Source organism: Centruroides sculpturatus, unplaced genomic scaffold (genome assembly GCF_000671375.1).
Source record: "Centruroides sculpturatus isolate CEXI.00-Female unplaced genomic scaffold, Cexi_2.0 scaffold77, whole genome shotgun sequence".
Taxonomy (NCBI): Eukaryota; Metazoa; Arthropoda; class Arachnida; order Scorpiones; family Buthidae; genus Centruroides; species Centruroides sculpturatus.
The window spans coordinates 1,189,777-1,211,576 of record NW_019384320.1 but is presented as its reverse complement, the minus strand read 5'-3'; the positions used below and the strand labels follow the sequence as shown (position 1 = coordinate 1,211,576).

General features: G+C 32.8%; 2 protein-coding genes across 2 annotated transcripts; one reads left to right on the top strand and one right to left on the bottom strand.

Moving 5' to 3' along the window:
* Positions 1-1,664: 1,664 nt before the first annotated feature.
* On the top strand, positions 1,665-2,173 carry LOC111625016 (choline O-acetyltransferase-like). The gene is made up of 3 exons (XM_023368027.1): positions 1,665-1,802; positions 1,872-1,931; positions 2,012-2,173. Exons 1-3 carry the CDS (start codon positions 1,665-1,667, stop codon positions 2,171-2,173), a joined length of 360 nt encoding a protein of 119 aa, XP_023223795.1.
* Positions 2,174-15,347: 13,174 nt separating this feature from the next.
* Positions 15,348-17,336, bottom strand: LOC111625383. The gene is made up of 2 exons (XM_023368522.1): positions 16,648-17,336; positions 15,348-16,549 (listed from the first exon to the last, which is right to left on the bottom strand). Exons 1-2 carry the CDS (start codon positions 16,845-16,847, stop codon positions 15,487-15,489), a joined length of 1,263 nt encoding a protein of 420 aa, XP_023224290.1. The 5' UTR covers positions 16,848-17,336; the 3' UTR covers positions 15,348-15,486.
* Between the last annotated feature and the right edge of the window lie 4,464 nt (positions 17,337-21,800).

Here is a 21,800-nt window from a genome sequence, read left to right as displayed (position 1 = left end):
GAATCTCTGGCAAAAGAGATCAAAAATGCATCTGCCGTCACAGACGCGTAAGATACTGTAATTTTAACGATCCGCGAATAATAATTTTTATTGACAAAAGACAACAAAACAAGAAATGTAGAAAACAAAAAGAAACGTCAGTTCACGCTTTGCCTGTCTTTAGTATCGTAACTGATTACATGTTACGACACGTAATACAACACGTAAAATCACTCAATACAATCGAGTAGTTGATGTTTGAAAACATTTTTATTTACAGAAAATTGCCATCATTAGATACTGATCCACCATTTAGTAGATTCTTTTGATTCTTCGAATCGAGAAATGTTGCGGAATCTATTATTATTTTTCGAGAAATTTCATTACGATCAGAAACAAACGTTTTGACGATCTTGTCTCAATTTTCCTTTCCTTTTAAGAAGTCCTTCGACAAATGCAACTTCTAAAGATATTTATTATTTTTTATAATTTATTTGTCAGTTCAACATAGTTTATTAAGAGCCTAAAATAATTTTCTGTTATTTGTGGATTATAGCCAATCGTATAACCAGATTTTTACGTGGTCTGTGTGAGATTTTAGCTTTGACTACCATTTTAGAAACAAAAAATATGTAAAAATAATACGTACGATAGAAGGAATCGGTTATTTTTAAACGTTAACCATGAACGTTACGAAATTGGATCCCACCCAGCAAAATTTAATATTTGGAAATAAATCTTTTTCATCAATTTTTGATACATATTTCAGGAGGCTCTTGTAACCTATGCCCCCGTTCCATCTGAGTAATTATGGCACTCATTATAGCTTTACAGCTGTGTTTCATTTGATCTTTAAGACAACTACGATCTAACGAACGAATATATATTAACTGTGAACGTTATTTTCAGAATGATCGACACGCTAGACATTAATGTTTTTTATTTTCGCAATTACGGCAATGTATTTCCGAAGAAACACGAAATCAATCCGGATGTGTTCATTCAGTTGTGTTTGCAGTTGACATACTTTAGGTTTGTTTAAACGACGATTCGATTTGATTAAAATCAACATTATGACTATACAAATAGTTTTGGTTCTATGCAGAATTATCCTCTTTAATTGTCCAACAAGAGACAGATGGTAACAACTTAAAACAGACAAATGACATTAAAAAAATACATACAATACAATTGACGCCGACCTTTTCTTAGAGGATCCGAAGCCAAGAACACAGTATTAAAATTCTTTACAATATCACTTAGGTAAAAAAACAGTTGTATTTATATCCATCTGCTGACCTTTGGTGGAACTCTGGAACAGCTTCATTAATTTAGATATCTACGTTATTAACAAAGTTCCAAGGATTAATTTTGTTGATTAACCTAAGTGGTATTGTGAAGAATTTTAATACTGTGCTCTTGGCTTCGGATCCTCTAAGAAAAAGTCGGAGTCAAATGTATTGTATGTAATTTTTAATGTCATTTGTCTGTTCTAAGTTGTTACCATCTGTCTCTTGTTGGACAATTAAAAAGGAGAATTTTGCATAGAACCAAAACTATTTGTAAAATCATAATATTGATTTTAATCAACAAAATCAATCCTCGGAACTTTGACGATTCGATTTGTTTTAATGCTTACTTTAGTGTAGGCCTACTTAAATCAATGATGTTGTTTTCTCATCAGAATGCATGGCAAAGTGACGGCCACTTACGAAAGTGCCTCTTTGAGAAAATTCAGATTCGGTCGCGTCGATAATATCCGAGCTTCCAGCCAAGAGGCTTTGGATTTTTCAAGGTCTATGTTAGATCCTTCCCTGAGTCAGGTTAGTCGAATAAAAACTTCTCAATTGTAATAAAATCTAGATTCAAATTGACTCTTTTGCTACCTTTAGGCAGAAAAATGGGATAAATTTCAAAAAGCCGTTAAAAAGCAAACCGAAATTCTTCTCTACGTAAGTAGTAAAGAGCCGTAAACAAATCAACAGAATTACTTATCAATTTTATAATTGTGATAATATGTGTTATTGCTCAGACAATCAACGGAGAAGGACCGGATAACCATCTTCTGTGCTTAAAGGAAATGGCTGCTCTGCACGGCTTAGAAGAACCGGCACTTTATCAAACAGATTATTACAAAGAGTTCGTGAATTTCCGCTTATCCACCAGTCAGGTCGGGCATCTTTCTATGCATTGATTACGTATTAACGAATGGAATGGTATTAAATGATTGGCTTTTGTAGTTTCCAACGACCTACGACATCGTAGTTGGATACGGTCCTGTGGTGCCCGACGGATACGGATGTTCGTACAATCCACTGCACAATCGTATCGTCTTTTGCATTACTTCCTTCAAAAGCGACCCCTCGACGGACTCGGAGGAGTTTGCACAAAATCTGCAAGTGAGCTTGATGGAGTTGAAGAAGCTTTGTAAGAGTAGGAAGACTGCAGTTTCCACCAGGTTGTTCTTTGTTATTTAACAATTCGTTCGTGTTTTAGACAGTTGAATTACTCACGTGGTGTTATTTTAGCTCACCGACAAAGGCTGCAGTTAAAGCTGAAGCAAAATAATTGAATGAAAAAAAGTTTAGTTTATTCTAACGTTTTTGGTCTAAGCTAAAGAAATTCGGCTTCAAATTTTTTGAATTCAGCAAAATTGTTTAATAGTAATTAAAAATTGATTTAATAAATTTCACGAAATCTTGCGTTGTTCATTTTATTCATTTAGTCAGAGTGGTTCAATATGTATGGAATTTCGACATAAGAAAAAGTAATGATTATCGGTTACGTTGTGAGAATCTGGACTTCAACGTAAAGAATTCAATGCCATAACATCAACTTTGACAACTATCTGTCAAATTTCACACCTGGGAGTATATCTTCTTTTAAATACTCAGCGTCTATAAAGACGTTTTCTCGTGACTTTCTGACCCGCTATCCCGATTTCGTCGTTTAATATAACAACTAGGTACCAACAATCGGCAGCGGCGCCAGTCTCTCTAGGATTAAAGTCATCGAAATTTTTGGTCAGCCAATCGTACACAATCTGATTTTCACGTTACCCTCAACTGTGCCTAGAAGAAGAACTTTCCCGTTCCAGACCTGTCCCGAACGATCCAAATCTCAACAAGCAACCTCAAGACCCTGGACCTCTGAGTCCTCACGTAATCCAAATCAAGAAGCATCACCATCAACGCAGATATTTCCTGACTGGCGAACAATTATAAACTCTCTCTCTCGCGACCGCTAGATAGATAGGCCAAGTCTATATAACCCGATATATATTACATTACATTACAAGGGTAGAGAGGTTGTAACGATTATGTGAAACAAAATTCAAATTTCTGTAAGTGTTATTTCTATAAGTTGTTTCGCATAAACGTTCGAACTGGAACCGATGCAAAGAAACGTTCCAAAGTTTCAAAAATTTCAAAAATACCTGAGGATGACCTGCGGAGCAGGTAGAAAACATCTGTAGAAGAATAAATGTTAGTTCTCAGAAATATAAGGTGGTTGTGTCANTGGTGATTAAAGGTCGAAGGAATGAGGAGATAAAGGGTGTCGTGTGAATCTCCACTACGGTCGGAAAATCGTTTTGGTTTCTCATATTTATTAAAAACACTTGAAGAAAGAAAGTCACGTTTGATCAAACATTGATTTTATACTCAGCAATTGAATATCATTACAGCTTTACTAGCTAAGAATTGAAGAAGAAATAATTTAAAACATATAGATAATTTCTGCACGTAATCTGTATAGAAGTAGAGGAAACTGTTTATGATAATTTATGATAATTCTGTGAATTATTCTTTGTTCTATATTTTACTTTCCTTATAAAAAAAATATAAGGAAGGTTTTACTCTACACGAAAAGCTTATGACGAATAGGACGTGAGAATTCAGGAAAGTAAATTCCAATGATATTCTGTGTACAACGAATGAAACCCATCTCCTGATGGTATATTTTAAACTCATCAAAACATTAAAAGTCTTGTGAGTTTTAGTGTATAACAAATAAAATAAGGCTACTTTGTCGGAAAATTAGGCGCACAAATTCTATTTACTACATTATTTGAAGAAACCAAATTTTATTTTTTGGTGTTTATGCTAGTGTCAGCTACGCATACGAAATGATTCCAAACACCTAACTAAACAGTTAAATTCGTATTCGGTATTTCAGAAGTAACAAAAGGAACCGAAGACGAGAACTCCCTGAGATGTAGTTCTTTCTAGTTCTTGCGCAAACTACTGAAAGCCATTAGATTGCAAAGCGTATGAAAGGCAACCTTATTCTAAAGTTTAAAGTAAGCTGTTCTAAAATACATAAATGGAAAATAAGGACAATGACAAATATGGCATTTCCACTGCACAATTCAAAACATTTGTGTCCGGTTGCGAGTTATAATAGGTGCTGGAAGGCAACGAAACAAATTACGCGATTGGAAACTATGAGAGGTACCCATCAGAGGTGATCATTCGAGCCTTGTCAATGGGTTGGCCACGTGGAGTTTTCCTACGTGTTTCACGGGTTCAAAAGGGCAGATATCCGAAGTGTTACTTTGCCTTATTTCATTACTTCTACAACCTTAAACGTGAAATAAATGCTTTGATTTGTTAATCTGATGGCTACGGTCTGAGCAGACGGCAGTTACCGCGAATGCATCATGATCATCCGTAGAGGCCATTTAAAATCTGTGGTTGCACGCCATATTGCCTGCTTTTGGTTTTTTTTTTTTTTGGTTCTTCTTTCTACCTTCTATAACTTTCTATCACATTAATTCTTCCTTCTTGGAGGTCAAGGCCACTTTCAAAACTCCCCAGCATAATGAATACGAGATTCCCTGAGGGCATACAAAGCGAAGGAAGGTCACTTTTGAGCTGATGCTCGAAGAGAGCGAACGACGAAACGAGGGAGACGTTACAGTGTTCGGTGCCCGAATAGAAGGTTGAAGTGATAACTACGAGAGGGAAACCTTGAAATTCTCGGGCCGAAGTCAGTGTGTTAGAGTCAGCATTTAATTTGACCAGTTGCGAATTTCGAACGCGCGACCGACAATTCGGATACAAGTAAAAACCCTCAAAACCCGAGGAAAATAAGACGGAAGTGTGTATTGTGTTTAAGAAGTTTCCATGAGGCCCCTCACGACAAGAGAAAGACGTTCGTAACAACACGAGTATTTTTGTTCTGTGCTATACGAATATTTGCTATATCTAGTCTATATTAATGTCATAATTTATATAATTTGTAATACTGGTCATAGTCTCATCCGTGGAGATGAGGTATGGATTATATCTGCATAATTAGATTTGCGATACCCAAATGAGCATACCGAGTATTGAAAAATTAATTAATATTAATCAAAATTTATTAAATTCATATGACTTATTATTTTATAAAATATATTGCAAGTAAGTCGTTATCATGCGTAAAATTTTAAATACTATAATAAAAAGTAATTTTATCGTATAATGATGAATTATTTTTACTGAAATTTGAAAGTGGATATTAATTGTAGAATTAAGTTTGTATAAACATTATTATTTATAAAAGGTTTAAGTATGTAACGTGATTTTACTAATAATTATGAAACAATATACAAAGTTATATAAAAAAATAATTATCACTGTATCTTTAATTGTTCTATTTATGTACGATTATTATGCAGGTTGTATGCTAATTAAAATGCAGCTTCAATCGCTCCTATCTTTCTCTTTAAGATGTAAAATTAGGAATCTTTGTTGAGTTATGAGTACTAAAGTTAAGTACTGTTAAGCTTACAAATAAATCTACGGAGTTGAAGCTGCAGAGAGTGGAGACAACTAGGTCAGTCCCATTACAATCTTGCAGAGAAAATTCTGGTATTGAAGTAACCACTCGGCTATCGTCTGCCTTTTTTTAGACTTAAGACACCTTGAAATGCCGAGAAATTCAAAACATTTCGGAGGTAATTTCTGTACGTATGGATGTTAGTGTTTATGTGTATGTATGTATGTGTGGCACGATTTTATTCACCCTCTTTGAAGCATAATAACTCCTATGCTTTCTGTCGAAACTTTCTGAAATTTTACAGGGAGGTTCGTGTAATAGGAGGATTGATGCTATTAAATTTTGGTGAGTAAAGGACGAGAGAGGGAGAGTCGTTAGCAAGGAAGCATGCTCGTTGCTCTTCGACCATAATTTTTTGTTCTGGATTTTGTACCAAAATAAAAAAAAACAATCTATTAAAATGGCAAAATAATGCTACAATTATCGATTATGGCACCCTCAAATTTATTATTGGAATCTGTTTGCAAGTTACAGTACAAATTGATAATTAAGTTGCGGTTGGTAACTGAATTAAAAAATAAACGACCAGATCTTGTTTAAAATAAACCAGCAACGAGTTGCTTAACTTTCCCGGAAACATTTAAAATGTTGGTGTCGCCATCTGTTTAAAATCTTTTTAAAATTTTAACTATTATAAGATGGCAAAAACCTTAATTTTGACGGTATGAATGAGTTTTATAAGAAAAATTGTAAATGCTAATAACAAGTAAAATCTCCATTAGGTTTGACCTTATACACACGATTTCCTTTATTTCCCCATTTCTTCGACCTTTAACTAATATAATTTAATAGCATAAATCCCCCTAATACGCAAAGGTCCCTGCTAAAATTTTGGACAAAAAGCACAGAGTTATTAAGAAAGAGAGTGAACAAAATCTTGTTACACACACACATACCCCTGCACACACACATATATATATACACACACTAACATCCATACATACAGAATAATCCCCGAATTTTTTGAATTTATCGATGTTTCAAGCTGTCCTGAGTCCAAAAAATGTAAAATTCTGCCGGATTGCCATACTTTCCCTTGTTATAACAGTCGGAAAAGTAATAAAAGACCAGATGTGGTTTAAAACAGACTAAAACGATAAGATAAACTATCCATAAAGGAATACCTTCTTTGCAATGTCCCCTCTTGCAAAGGTAAGTAAGAAGATCTCTTCTGATCTCTTCGAAAGTTTGTCTAAATACAAATATATTGATTTCTCAGAAGATCTATCTATATATAAATGTAGAATTAAACGTTGATAATGTGGTTGCTTTGTTATATTTCTATATTAGGCCTTCACAACAAAAGAACGAAACATCGATCGGCATATTGTATAGACGAACAACGCGTAGATAAAACTGTATTATTTAGCTAAACAATACAGTTTTATCTACGCAAGAATCGATTTATTTTTATACAATATAACTAAACAATTAAAGTATATTTTTAAGCCGAACAACAAGTTCTTATTGTTTAGACAAATAAAGAAGAAAAAAAATATTTAAATTATACAGCTGAACAATAAAAAAGTTTTCGTGTTATATAATTGTATATACCTAATGCAAAATATTTATATTGTATACAAACATACCATTCATACATAAAAATCATCCAAATTTTTGCATTTCTCGACGTTTCAAGTTTTCCTGGATCCAAAAATGTAAATATTTTTGGTGTGTTTCTTCGATCAGTCGTCATACTCTCCCTCTGTTGTATATAGAATCTACCCAAGTTAATTATTTTTATAGTAGAATATTTATACTTACTTATATGTACAGTACTTTATTGAATAGAAGAACAATACTCTATTGACGTCATAACCGAGCTACCTCTTGCTGACATATTTACGTCACATGAAAGTTTAATAAAATTTATAATTAAAGAAAATAATAAAAAGTTTTGTTGTAAGCAAAAATCAATACAGAATGAACGTGGGATGAAGAATTTTAATTGTCAGTAAATTGGATTTTTTAATAAAAGATTTGATGGATATATAATTAAATTTGAAGTAAATTAATCTTAAATACTTTTAATAATTAAATTTTTACAATAATTAAGCTATCGAATTTCGTAATTATTTTTAAAAAATGCGTATACAGTCGACCCCTCTATAACACTGTTGATTTTTCCGTTTTATATGAATTCCATGTTGTACGAGTCACTTAGATTTTACAAATACGTGTGCCGGGCTGTGAACGGCTCACGTATTTGTAAAATCTAAGTGACTCGTACAACATGGAATTCATATAAAACGGAAAAATCAACAGTGTTATAGAGGGGTCGACTGTATACGCATTTTTTAAAAATAATTACGAAATTCGATAGCTTAATTATTGTAAAAATTTAATTATTAAAAGTATTTAAGATTAATTTACTTCAAATTTAATTATATATCCATCAAATCTTTTATTAAAAAATCCAATTTACTGACAATTAAAATTCTTCATCCCACGTTCATTCTGTATTGATTTTTGCTTACAACAAAACTTTTTATTATTTTCTTTAATTATAAATTTTATTAAACTTTCATGTGACGTAAATATGTCAGCAAGAGGTAGCTCGGTTATGACGTCAATAGAGTATTGTTCTTCTATTCAATAAAGTACTGTACATATAAGTAAGTATAAATATTCTACTATAAAAATAATTAACTTGGGTAGATTCTATATACAACAGAGGGAGAGTATGACGATTGATCGAAGAAACACACCAAAAATATTTACATTTTTGGATCCAGGAAAACTTGAAACGTCGAGAAATGCAAAAATTTGGATGATTTTTATGTATGAATGGTATGTTTGTATACAATATAAATATTTTGCATTAGGTATATACAATTATATAACACGAAAACTTTTTTATTGTTCAGCTGTATAATTTAAATATTTTTTTTCTTCTTTATTTGTCTAAACAATAAGAACTTGTTGTTCGGCTTAAAAATATACTTTAATTGTTTAGTTATATTGTATAAAAATAAATCGATTCTTGCGTAGATAAAACTGTATTGTTTAGCTAAATAATACAGTTTTATCTACGCGTTGTTCGTCTATACAATATGCCGATCGATGTTTCGTTCTTTTGTTGTGAAGGCCTAATATAGAAATATAACAAAGCAACCACATTATCAACGTTTAATTCTACATTTATATATAGATAGATCTTCTGAGAAATCAATATATTTGTATTTAGACAAACTTTCGAAGAGATCAGAAGAGATCTTCTTACTTACCTTTGCAAGAGGGGACATTGCAAAGAAGGTATTCCTTTATGGATAGTTTATCTTATCGTTTTAGTCTGTTTTAAACCACATCTGGTCTTTTATTACTTTTCCGACTGTTATAACAAGGGAAAGTATGGCAATCCGGCAGAATTTTACATTTTTTGGACTCAGGACAGCTTGAAACATCGATAAATTCAAAAAATTCGGGGATTATTCTGTATGTATGGATGTTAGTGTGTGTATATATATATGTGTGTGTGCAGGGGTATGTGTGTGTGTAACAAGATTTTGTTCACCCTCTTTCTTAATAACTCTGTGCTTTTTGTCCAAAATTTTAGCAGGGACCTTTGCGTATTAGGGGGATTTATGCTATTAAATTATATTAGTTAAAGGTCGAAGAAATGGGGAAATAAAGGAAATCGTGTGTATAAGGTCAAACCTAATGGAGATTTTACTTGTTATTAGCATTTACAATTTTTCTTATAAAACTCATTCATACCGTCAAAATTAAGGTTTTTGCCATCTTATAATAGTTAAAATTTTAAAAAGATTTTAAACAGATGGCGACACCAACATTTTAAATGTTTCCGGGAAAGTTAAGCAACTCGTTGCTGGTTTATTTTAAACGAAATCTGGTCGTTTATTTTTTAATTCAGTTACCAACCGCAACTTAATTATCAATTTGTACTGTAACTTGCAAACAGATTCCAATAATAAATTTGAGGGTGCCATAATCGATAATTGTAGCATTATTTTGCCATTTTAATAGATTGTTTTTTTTTTTATTTTGGTACAAAATCCAGAACAAAAAATTATGGTCGAAGAGCAACGAGCATGCTTCCTTGCTAACGACTCTCCCTCTCTCGTCCTTTACTCACCAAAATTTAATAGCATCAATCCTCCTATTACACGAACCTCCCTGTAAAATTTCAGAAAGTTTCGACAGAAAGCATAGGAGTTATTATGCTTCAAAGAGGGTGAATAAAATCGTGCCACACATACATACATACACATAAACACTAACATCCATACGTACAGAAATTACCTCCGAAATGTTTTGAATTTCTCGGCATTTCAAGGTGTCTTAAGTCTAAAAAAAGGCAGACGATAGCCGAGTGGTTACTTCAATACCAGAATTTTCTCTGCAAGATTGTAATGGGACTGACCTAGTTGTCTCCACTCTCTGCAGCTTCAACTCCGTAGATTTATTTGTAAGCTTAACAGTACTTAACTTTAGTACTCATAACTCAACAAAGATTCCTAATTTTACATCTTAAAGAGAAAGATAGGAGCGATTGAAGCTGCATTTTAATTAGCATACAACCTGCATAATAATCGTACATAAATAGAACAATTAAAGATACAGTGATAATTATTTTTTTATATAACTTTGTATATTGTTTCATAATTATTAGTAAAATCACGTTACATACTTAAACCTTTTATAAATAATAATGTTTATACAAACTTAATTCTACAATTAATATCCACTTTCAAATTTCAGTAAAAATAATTCATCATTATACGATAAAATTACTTTTTATTATAGTATTTAAAATTTTACGCATGATAACGACTTACTTGCAATATATTTTATAAAATAATAAGTCATATGAATTTAATAAATTTTGATTAATATTAATTAATTTTTCAATACTCGGTATGCTCATTTGGGTATCGCAAATCTAATTATGCAGATATAATCCATACCTCATCTCCACGGATGAGACTATGACCAGTATTACAAATTATATAAATTATGACATTAATATAGACTAGATATAGCAAATATTCGTATAGCACAGAACAAAAATACTCGTGTTGTTACGAACGTCTTTCTCTTGTCGTGAGGGGCCTCATGGAAACTTCTTAAACACAATACACACTTCCGTCTTATTTTCCTCGGGTTTTGAGGGTTTTTACTTGTATCCGAATTGTCGGTCGCGCGTTCGAANCAAGTCTATATAACCCGATATATATTACATTACATTACAAGGGTAGAGAGGTTGTAACGATTATGTGAAACAAAATTCAAATTTCTGTAAGTGTTATTTCTATAAGTTGTTTCGCATAAACGTTCGAACTGGAACCGATGCAAAGAAACGTTCCAAAGTTTCAAAAATTTCAAAAATACCTGAGGATGACCTGCGGAGCAGGTAGAAAACATTTGTAGAAGAATAAATGTTAGTTCTCAGAAATATAAGGTGGTTGTGTCATTGTATGCAAATAATCTGAGTGTTTATTGAAGTTTAAAATGGCGTCACCGGCCAAATTGTATAGAAGATATAGAAAACTATGTATTAAGGTTGTAAAATGAATGCCAGGTTAGAATTCCTGAAAGGGTGAAAATAACAGTAAATAGAGTGCACTCGATGTCAGTCTATTGGATCAAGATACCAGAAGAGTGCAAATCCTTGAGAAGAAGGATACAAGTAATATGCTTAAATAGGTTAGTCAGAAGCACCAAGACTTTAAAATATAAAGCTCTGCATGAGCTCATCAAGCTGGAAGATTAAATACATTTGCAGAACCCTAATATTCTAGTGGACTTGGATGTTACCAAATTAACGGACAAGATGCAACTGAATCTAAAGATGAAGTATAGGAGAAAGTTAGATTGAATATATGACAAGCAAGTAATGAAAATCAAAAAGGAAAAGCCAGTCCTGTATACAATGTGGGACCATATCAGTATTAAACCGGATATTAAAAGAATCTTAGAAAAAGGCCCCAACTATGCCCTAGATAAAGCTACTGACTGGCAAAACACCATAGCAGAAATGGAAAGAGGCTTCAGATGTCTACAAGTGGTAAAAGGAAGAAAGGAAGACGGCCCTTAAGAGCAAGGGGCGTAAAGCGCAACAAGTAAAAATAAAACAAATTAAACGCACAAGACGTTGGTAGGTGGACAACGGGTTAATATTAACAAGAGCCGACAAAAGTAAACGTTTAGTAATGATGAATAAACAACATTACACGAGGACTCTGGAAGAATATATCGAAAAAACCGAATGCGAAAGGGTAGATCACAGCATAGTTGATAAATTGGATAAAAAGGTCAGAAAGTTAGAGCGATCACCCATTACTGTTATCTTTCCGTTTCTCAAAGGAACCAGTATCACAGGTCCTGATGTACCTAGACTGTTCGGATTCGCGAAAGCACACAAGAGTAACAAGAAGATCAGACCTGTGGTCGAAAAATGTAAAGGACCAACATATAAACTTGAGAAGCGCCTTAATGGATATTTGTCTGATGGAAAATAACCATTTTGTCACGAAGAACCCCACTAAGTTTAGTTAAAAAACTCCAAAGCATAGTTTTAATGGATAAAGAGATCGATACAATCATGGACTTTGAAAATCTATATCCGTCGAGAAAACTACATACATGTTATCATGCCTTAATGGACATCTTACGCATATTAAACCCAAGCGTGACGGCCTACCCTGAAGATATGGGGATGCTTGCTGACTTGAATTGTTTCCAGTCATTCTTCAGCTTTGAAGGCAAAATGTATAAACAAAAGAAAGGTGTGCCCATGGGCAGCCCGATGTCCGGATTACTTTGTGAATTGGTTCTACGTAGATTAGAACGGATGACGGTTAGGAATATTAAAGATGAGACAATATTATACAAAAGATACGTAGACGATGTATTCATTTTATGGAAGTATGACAGAAGAATACAGCATTTTCTAAATGAGATAAATTCTAATGAGGATGGCTGAAAACTAAAATTAGAGCAACTTAGTAAACAGAAGTACATTTTTTAGACATTAACATTACATTTGAAAACGGTTCCTTAACCACAAGGATATACATTAAACTTACACACGACCCATTGTACATTTCTTCTTCATCCAATGATCCGCCTGCTTACAAACTATCGGCATTTAGAGCTCTTATTAGAAGGGCATTTAATTACTGCTCCAACATATACGACAGATGGCAAGAGTTAAATAGCATCAGAACCGTTGCTGGATCCTTAGGATTTAAAACAGAAATTGTTGAAAAGTTAATAAAATCGTATTCGGTACCCAATAAAAAGAAGGCAAAAGAGAATACAAAGAAAGAAATTATTAAATTCACATATAGTATAGGAGTGTCCAGTATCATGAAGGAAGTAGCTAACTACAAGAGTACAATATTAATATATAAACGAGCTCCCACGATTTATAGTCTACTTAGAAACGACAAGGATAGGATGAAGAAAGAAGAGCAGTCTGGGGAGTACAAAATACCATACAAAAATGATCAACTAGGGCTAAATAAAGAATATATAGGTGTCATCAATAGGAAGTTGAGTAAAAGGCGTAAGGAGCATGTGCATGATAAAGGGCACTACACTACAGCACTGAAGTGGCAGAAACTGAGGGTTCAGTGAGTCTTTAGCACTGTATACATGTAAGTCTTTAGCACTGTCTTTGGAAAAATTTGAAATATATAGATCCGACAATTCGGGCAAATGTTTGAACTATAAAGACATCGCAAATTTACCAACAGCATGGAAGTATATGATTGATAATAACTCAGTGTAATGTTGTATGGAACCTGATCGCTTACGCATACGGCCGCTGGCGTGACCTATTTTTTAACCCGAACCAATTCGGTGTGGCGACTTCCGTGTCGCACGAGATACGGTGAGTTCAGTTCTGACAAGGCAGCAAAGAGGTGTCCACCCTCTGGTCACAATGTTACTTTTATTCAAAAATATTAAAGTTACTTAACTAACATAAAAATACACGGATAATTAATATCTTTCATGAGTTATAATAGAATTTAAATATTAAATTCCATTATTATTTAAATGTATTACGTTTTATTTTTTTGGAGATTCGATACACGTTGTGGGTTATTACTCAGACGTCATCAAACATTCGGTCAATTTAATTATTTACGGTGTTATTTTATAAATTTGAATAATAGGCTTATTCGAATAAAATGGCTTTGATAGGATGAACACGTGTTTTATGAACCTTTTATGAACGTCTGTTTAAATCAGTGTTTCTCAACGGGGGCGATATCGCTCCCATGTGGGCGTTTTTCCACGTTGAGGGGGCGATTTGTAACAATTTATATTTTAGGGGGGCGAAAATCAATTTTCTGGGCGATATAGTAAAACTTTATATTAAGAATAATTAGATATTTTATTCGTTATATCGTACAATAATTAAACAAATAACATTATATTAGTCAATAGTCTATTCAATGCAGCACGAATTTGGCGTTGGCCTTGGCCCTCGGCATCGGAAGTTTGAAGTGAAGGGGGCGATACCACGTAACGGTTTTATTAAAGGGAGCGACGATTCGTTAGAGGTTGAGAAACACTGGTTTAAATAATGACGGTATACGAACACTTTGTCTGGTGTTATTCTTAGTTTCATTTTCAGAACGAACAGGTACATTTTGAATAAGACGTATTACAAATTAGTTAGAGGCCGGAGGATGACCGAGCGGTCAAGGTTGCAGCCTGCTGCCCTGGGTGACCCTTGATCCAATCCAGACGAGTCGAAAAATTTCCAGGAATTGTTCAAGGGGATATGTCGAGCCCCGTTCCTAACCACCCAGCCGCACACGGCAGAACCCATAATGGGCTTGCTATAAGAAGCCCTCTTAGTGTCCTCTGATCTCTCCCTCTTTGGTTGGACTGTTCCTGTAAAAATTTCAAACAAGTTGTTCCCATCAATAAACCACGAGTTTCTTCTGTAGGTGCCACCTACGGAAGAAATTCGTTACAGAGTTTTAAGTATTGTATAAATGAACGAGGACGAGGTACAGGCGCAATTACTTTGGCTGCAGCCCAGTTTCTGCCATTTTTAGGATAGAACACATTTTGACCCGCAGAATCATAAGTTATTGCCTCGGTACTTCGGTTTCCACACAACTTGCCTTTCTCCCTTTGGGACTTAAGTTTCGCTGCTGTACAGTACTTTCTATTATTTTAGGTTTTAGTGAGTTTGCTTGGGTTAATTAATGAATGGATAATCGCTCGTAATAATATAAAAAGCTCATCGCAAATGGTGTCACACACAGTTTTAAAATTTGACTGGAAAGTTCTATTGCTTTCTATTTGTGAGACTTGAGCTGTTTTTCTTATTATTTAATATTTAGTATTCATAGAGTCCCTTTAAAGGTATTTACGTATTGTTACTTGTTGTATTCAACAACTTTATAACTAAATTACTGCATTTTTATAATAAATGAAATTTTGTCTGATATAAAACATTACCAAATAGATTGTTATTGATAGTTTGAATGATTAATAATATGCTGCAACCAGCATTCTCCAATTTTTTCTTGTGAACCACTTCACAAAAACTCAGAACAAATGAGAAAAGTACAGAAAAGTACATCCCGTTTGAATTACTTATATTAAATTATGAAGATTGGAGTCAGATTCCTCTTTTAGTTTTATTTAAATAACTATTCGAAGAATGACTTGTAAAATGTCTTTTATTTTCAAAATCTACGAATGAAATGAGAAGATCAGTGGACTATCATCAACTTCAGTGAAGTATATTGTTTGAATTCCAATTACATTGGAATAAAATGAGAAATGTAAACACCCATTAACATCGTGAGATTTGTTCAAGTCTTTCATTGTTGGTAACCAAATGGTGTTCTTATTTCCATTCATGATCAATTCGTAAGGTTCATCAGAGACGACATAAACTAACTTCTTCAATGCAATTATTAATTCTACAGTTTTTGTACGTTCATCAACGTGCATTGTTTTACCATCAACGATTTCGTAAAACTCTTTTAAAACTACTTCTTGATTGTTAACAGATATTAACTTCAAACAAAATCCTGAATCATGAAAATTTTCACCACATAATCTCAGCTTTAAACCCAAAATGAAACCAGATTTATCAATTGAGAATACCATCATATGAAGTTCTTTATCTAATGTGGCAATCTTTCGATAATCAAAGGAACCGTCTAATGTTATCTCCAATCCAAACTGATTCATAGCCAAAATATCAGGATTTGATACATCTGTTTGCCTCTTTTCATAAAGTTCTTGCTGATGTTCTGACATTCTGGTTATGAATTTCGGCAAATCTTTCTTTTCTCTTTCGTTTATTTGATTGAAACGTATAAATGGAAGAATTGGACGAATCTGTTGAATTATATTCTTCGATTTGCAACATAGACCTTCTTTAAGACAACTTTCTTTACCCCACTTCCAAGCAGCCCAGAATAAATCTGTCTCGCTTCTGATATTCAGTTCATCGAGTGATACTATGGCAATCACGGATTTCATATCCAAATGTACAAAATCTTCAAAATATAGCAAAATTATAGCATAGAATTTGATATACTGTAAGCATTTTGCTTGCAAATCTTTTTCTTTATTTAAACACGCGTAATCAAAGATACGAAGAATGTTGTTGAGACTCAGATTCTTTTGAAGGTACAACAAGCACTTTTTTGAAAGATTTAATATATTATATTTATTACATAGATCTAAAAGGTCTAAAGCTTGTTTCCAGTCTCGAATTGTGACTTTTCCCATGTAAATATATCTGAAAAATTGATTTGGGTATAGCTTAATGAGAGATTACATAATGGAATTCTTGTAAAATCGAAATTTCTCTAATTATTAAACCATACTTTTTTTTACCTGAGTAACTGTGCTACTGTAGATATTTGGTTACTTGACATATCAATTTCCTTTTTTTCGTTTAGAACCTGTTTGAAAATCTTACTGCAACTGTATAGAACCACGCTGTGAGCTAAGAAAGTCTTCTTGTATCCTGAGGAATTGCATAGAATTGTGACATCTGAAGATGCTTCGTCGCAGTATAGACTTTTCATATCCATTTTACGTATTCTTTTCAAAAATAATTACTTTTCACTGTAAAAAATCACAATTTTTGAAAGTAATGAACGTAAAGCCAACATTATAGATCAAAGTTTTAATAATATAAATTTAAACAATTCCATTTTGGAGATTTTACATTGTTCGTGTACGGTAATTGTTTATATTGCATTTCAGGTTTGTTGAAAATTATTCCAATTGCTTAACTGTCTTATTGGCATTCAACAAATTATGGCATTAATCAAGCAACAAACGTAGCATTGATTACCTAATTACAAGGTTCGCTTATATTGATGTCACATTTCAAAAGTATTGGTGCAATTACTAAAGGAAGTAGTCAGGAAAAAGTGGCAGTGCAGACACGAAAAATTCCGTATAAACGTAATTTAGGACCCATAGAAAGCACAACAAATTGTTCTAACAATGTATATAGAATTCTGGGAAGAACTGCTAACAATAACTATTTAAATTCAATTATAACCAACAGTAACCCAACCATGTCTGTTAAAGAAACACTAGAAGCGATACATACATACTCCATACTTGCCTGTATCAGAAATAGATGATCCTTGTCATACTGAAATAGAAGGAAGAAATAATAGTACACTAAACCTGTTTTGTGAGGATTTTATTGCCTGTACAGAATTTGAATTAGAACAGGCAGTTTTCTCTCTAAAAGGAAAAAAGTCTCCAGGTGTGGGTAGTATATTTGTTATTATGATATAAAATTGTTATGAATATGTCAAATCTGTTGTTAAATCTTTATAATTAGTATATTGCAATTTCCTACTTTCTAGACTGCTATAAAATTTCAAAAATTTACCTGATAAAGAAACAAAACTGTTCAGATGAATAACAGCTCGTGGTTTTCAGAATAGAAGTATGGATTTAGAGAAAGTAAAGACACAGAACATGCTATTTTCACTCTGTCAGCTATATTATACTTGATCCCAGGCTTAATTTTAATTTTCAGATTGATTACATTCTCGGTAAGGAAAAACGAGTTTGTCGCCAGTTGCTCGGATGTACTCGATGCACCTGGGGCATAAATACTAATTTTGCAACACCATTTTCACTGGTGTCATATATTATATAGTTTCTTATACTGCTTCCAGTTAGGAGCATATGCTTTATGTTAAACGTACAGCTAATAAATTTTTAAGGGTACAGTTTGCCTTCGTTGCTGTAAAACAGCCTCTACTGAGGTAATTCTTGTGTTATCTAAATAAATGCCACGGCTTCTGTATATTCAAAGAAATAGATTCTGAAATATTAGATTAGATGTGGATCAATGTTTCCAGTACATGAACATCATCTGTGGGGAGCTGTGAGAATCTATGGCTAAATTCAAAGAGCAAATGTTAATAAGTAACATATTTACATACTAATTTGTTGCTGTATGTATTTTTGTATTTCATACTTCTCTTATGCTGTATCGTGTTGTGAGTATATATATTGTTATACTACTATGGAACGGTTCACTTAATAAAGATTATCTGTTATGTTCTGTATGCTTTAACATACGCATTATTACATTGAATGAAGCAAGGCTTGCTAGTGGTGAAGTATACACTTGTATTTTTAACGCCAGGAGAAATAGTCTTTCTGGTTTCCTGTAGTAAGACCCTAAACTTGTCAAAACATTTCACTATTCTTGAAGAAGATATTAGATTAATTAGAAATCATTTTAAAGGTAAAAAAGAATTATTTATAAAATTTAAGTGTAAATAAAAATACTTTATTTTACAATTTTCATAATTCATCAATCTGCATCGATTTTTTTCTTAGAAAAATGAATAAAGTTCGCAATTCAAATATATTTATTATAGTTACATCACCGGATGTTCCCGAAATTTTACTAGTAATTAATATAAATAATAACAGTAATTCTTTGGAAGATCTTAAAATCTGGTTGCAGGAAAGCATAGGGTCTGATTGAATGCTTTCGGAGATACACCAACAAAGATTAATTCTGTTAATATGCAAGGCAGATGAAGAACAGTGTAGAAAATTTCCACCACCTCGACGAAGACATCGAAATATCGAAGAGGATTCAAAATAATGTAGAAGATCAGACAGTAATTTATAAATCGTTGTCCATAGATGATCATCAGGATGAAGGCTAACGTCCATACGAATCTCCAGAAATGATCATAAATACACGTTGCGAGAAATTCACAGCAATCCCAGAAAAATGAAGGAAATTCCATTATTGTTAATTGTTAACAATGTTTATTGTTAGTATCACAATGCAACAATGGTTACAATATAACTTACAATTCTTAAAAAGTTAAAATTTGTCAAAATTTTGTATTTATTTAAATGGCAGAAAATTATTTTCATAAATAAGGATACGACACAAAACAGGATACAGCCTAATACTAGGATTTTTCTTCTAATTACAATTGTTATTACGGTAAAAGTTTGTTAATCCGACAAGTATGTGAAAGAGTAATGCTGAATTATTGAAGATGCCGAATACGTTTTCATATCTTCGTGGAATTCCATATTATAAGCGATCTGAATGTTGCAGACACTGGTGTCAGAGCTGCTATATAATTGTGATTGGTATACACAAGCTATGGAATCAGGTATGAAAACTTATTTAGCTATGCATGTGTATTAAAAATACAGTCGACCCCCCTATAACACTGATGATAATTCCGTTTTATATGAATTCCATGTTGTACGAGTCACTTAGATTTTACAAATACGTGTGCCGGGCTGTGAACGGCTCACGTATTTGTAAAATCTAAGTGACTCGTACAACATGGAATTCATATAAAACGGAAAAATCAACAGTGTTATAGAGGGGTCGACTGTATACGCATTTTTTAAAAATAATTACGAAATTCGATAGCTTAATTATTGTAAAAATTTAATTATTAAAAGTATTTAAGATTAATTTACTTCAAATTTAATTATATATCCATCAAATCTTTTATTAAAAAATCCAATTTACTGACAATTAAAATTCTTCATCCCACGTTCATTCTGTATTGATTTTTGCTTACAACAAAACTTTTTATTATTTTCTTTAATTATAAATTTTATTAAACTTTCATGTGACGTAAATATGTCAGCAAGAGGTAGCTCGGTTATGACGTCAATAGAGTATTGTTCTTCTATTCAATAAAGTACTGTACATATAAGTAAGTATAAATATTCTACTATAAAAATAATTAACTTGGGTAGATTCTATATACAACAGAGGGAGAGTATGACGACTGATCGAAGAAACACACCAAAAATATTTACATTTTTGGATCCAGGAAAACTTGAAACGTCGAGAAATGCAAAAATTTGGATGATTTTTATGTATGAATGGTATGTTTGTATACAATATAAATATTTTGCATTAGGTATATACAATTATATAACACGAAAACTTTTTTATTGTTCAGCTGTATAATTTAAATATTTTTTTTCTTCTTTATTTGTCTAAACAATAAGAACTTGTTGTTCGGCTTAAAAATATACTTTAATTGTTTAGTTATATTGTATAAAGATAAATCGATTCTTGCGTAGATAAAACTGTATTGTTTAGCTAAATAATACAGTTTTATCTACGCGTTGTTCGTCTATACAATATGCCGATCGATGTTTCGTTCTTTTGTTGTGAAGGCCTAATATAGAAATATAACAAAGCAACCACATTATCAACGTTTAATTCTACATTTATATATAGATAGATCTTCTGAGAAATCAATATATTTGTATTTAGACAAACTTTCGAAGAGATCAGAAGAGATCTTCTTACTTACCTTTGCAAGAGGGGACATTGCAAAGAAGGTATTCCTTTATGGATAGTTTATCTTATCGTTTTAGTCTGTTTTAAACCACATCTGGTCTTTTATTACTTTTCCGACTGTTATAACAAGGGAAAGTATGGCAATCCGGCAGAATTTTACATTTTTTGGACTCAGGACAGCTTGAAACATCGATAAATTCAAAAAATTCGGGGATTATTCTGTATGTATGGATGTTAGTGTGTGTATATATATATGTGTGTGTGCAGGGGTATGTGTGTGTGTAACAAGATTTTGTTCACTCTCTTTCTTAATAACTCTGTGCTTTTTGTCCAAAATTTTAGCAGGGACCTTTGCGTATTAGGGGGATTTATGCTATTAAATTATATTAGTTAAAGGTCGAAGAAATGGGGAAATAAAGGAAATCGTGTGTATAAGGTCAAACCTAATGGAGATTTTACTTGTTATTAGCATTTACAATTTTTCTTATAAAACTCATTCATACCGTCAAAATTAAGGTTTTTGCCATCTTATAATAGTTAAAATTTTAAAAAGATTTTAAACAGATGGCGACACCAACATTTTAAATGTTTCCGGGAAAGTTAAGCAACTCGTTGCTGGTTTATTTTAAACAAGATCTGGTCGTTTATTTTTTAATTCAGTTACCAACCGCAACTTAATTATCAATTTGTACTGTAACTTGCAAACAGATTCCAATAATAAATTTGAGGGTGCCATAATCGATAATTGTAGCATTATTTTGCCATTTTAATAGATTGTTTTTTTTTATTTTGGTACAAAATCCAGAACAAAAAATTATGGTCGAAGAGCAACGAGCATGCTTCCTTGCTAACGACTCTCCCTCTCTCGTCCTTTACTCACCAAAATTTAATAGCATCAATCCTCCTATTACACGAACCTCCCTGTAAAATTTCAGAAAGTTTCGACAGAAAGCATAGGAGTTATTATGCTTCAAAGAGGGTGAATAAAATCGTGCCACACATACATACATACACATAAACACTAACATCCATACGTACAGAAATTACCTCCGAAATGTTTTGAATTTCTCGGCATTTCAAGGTGTCTTAAGTCTAAAAAAAGGCAGACGATAGCCGAGTGGTTACTTCAATACCAGAATTTTCTCTGCAAGATTGTAATGGGACTGACCTAGTTGTCTCCACTCTCTGCAGCTTCAACTCCGTA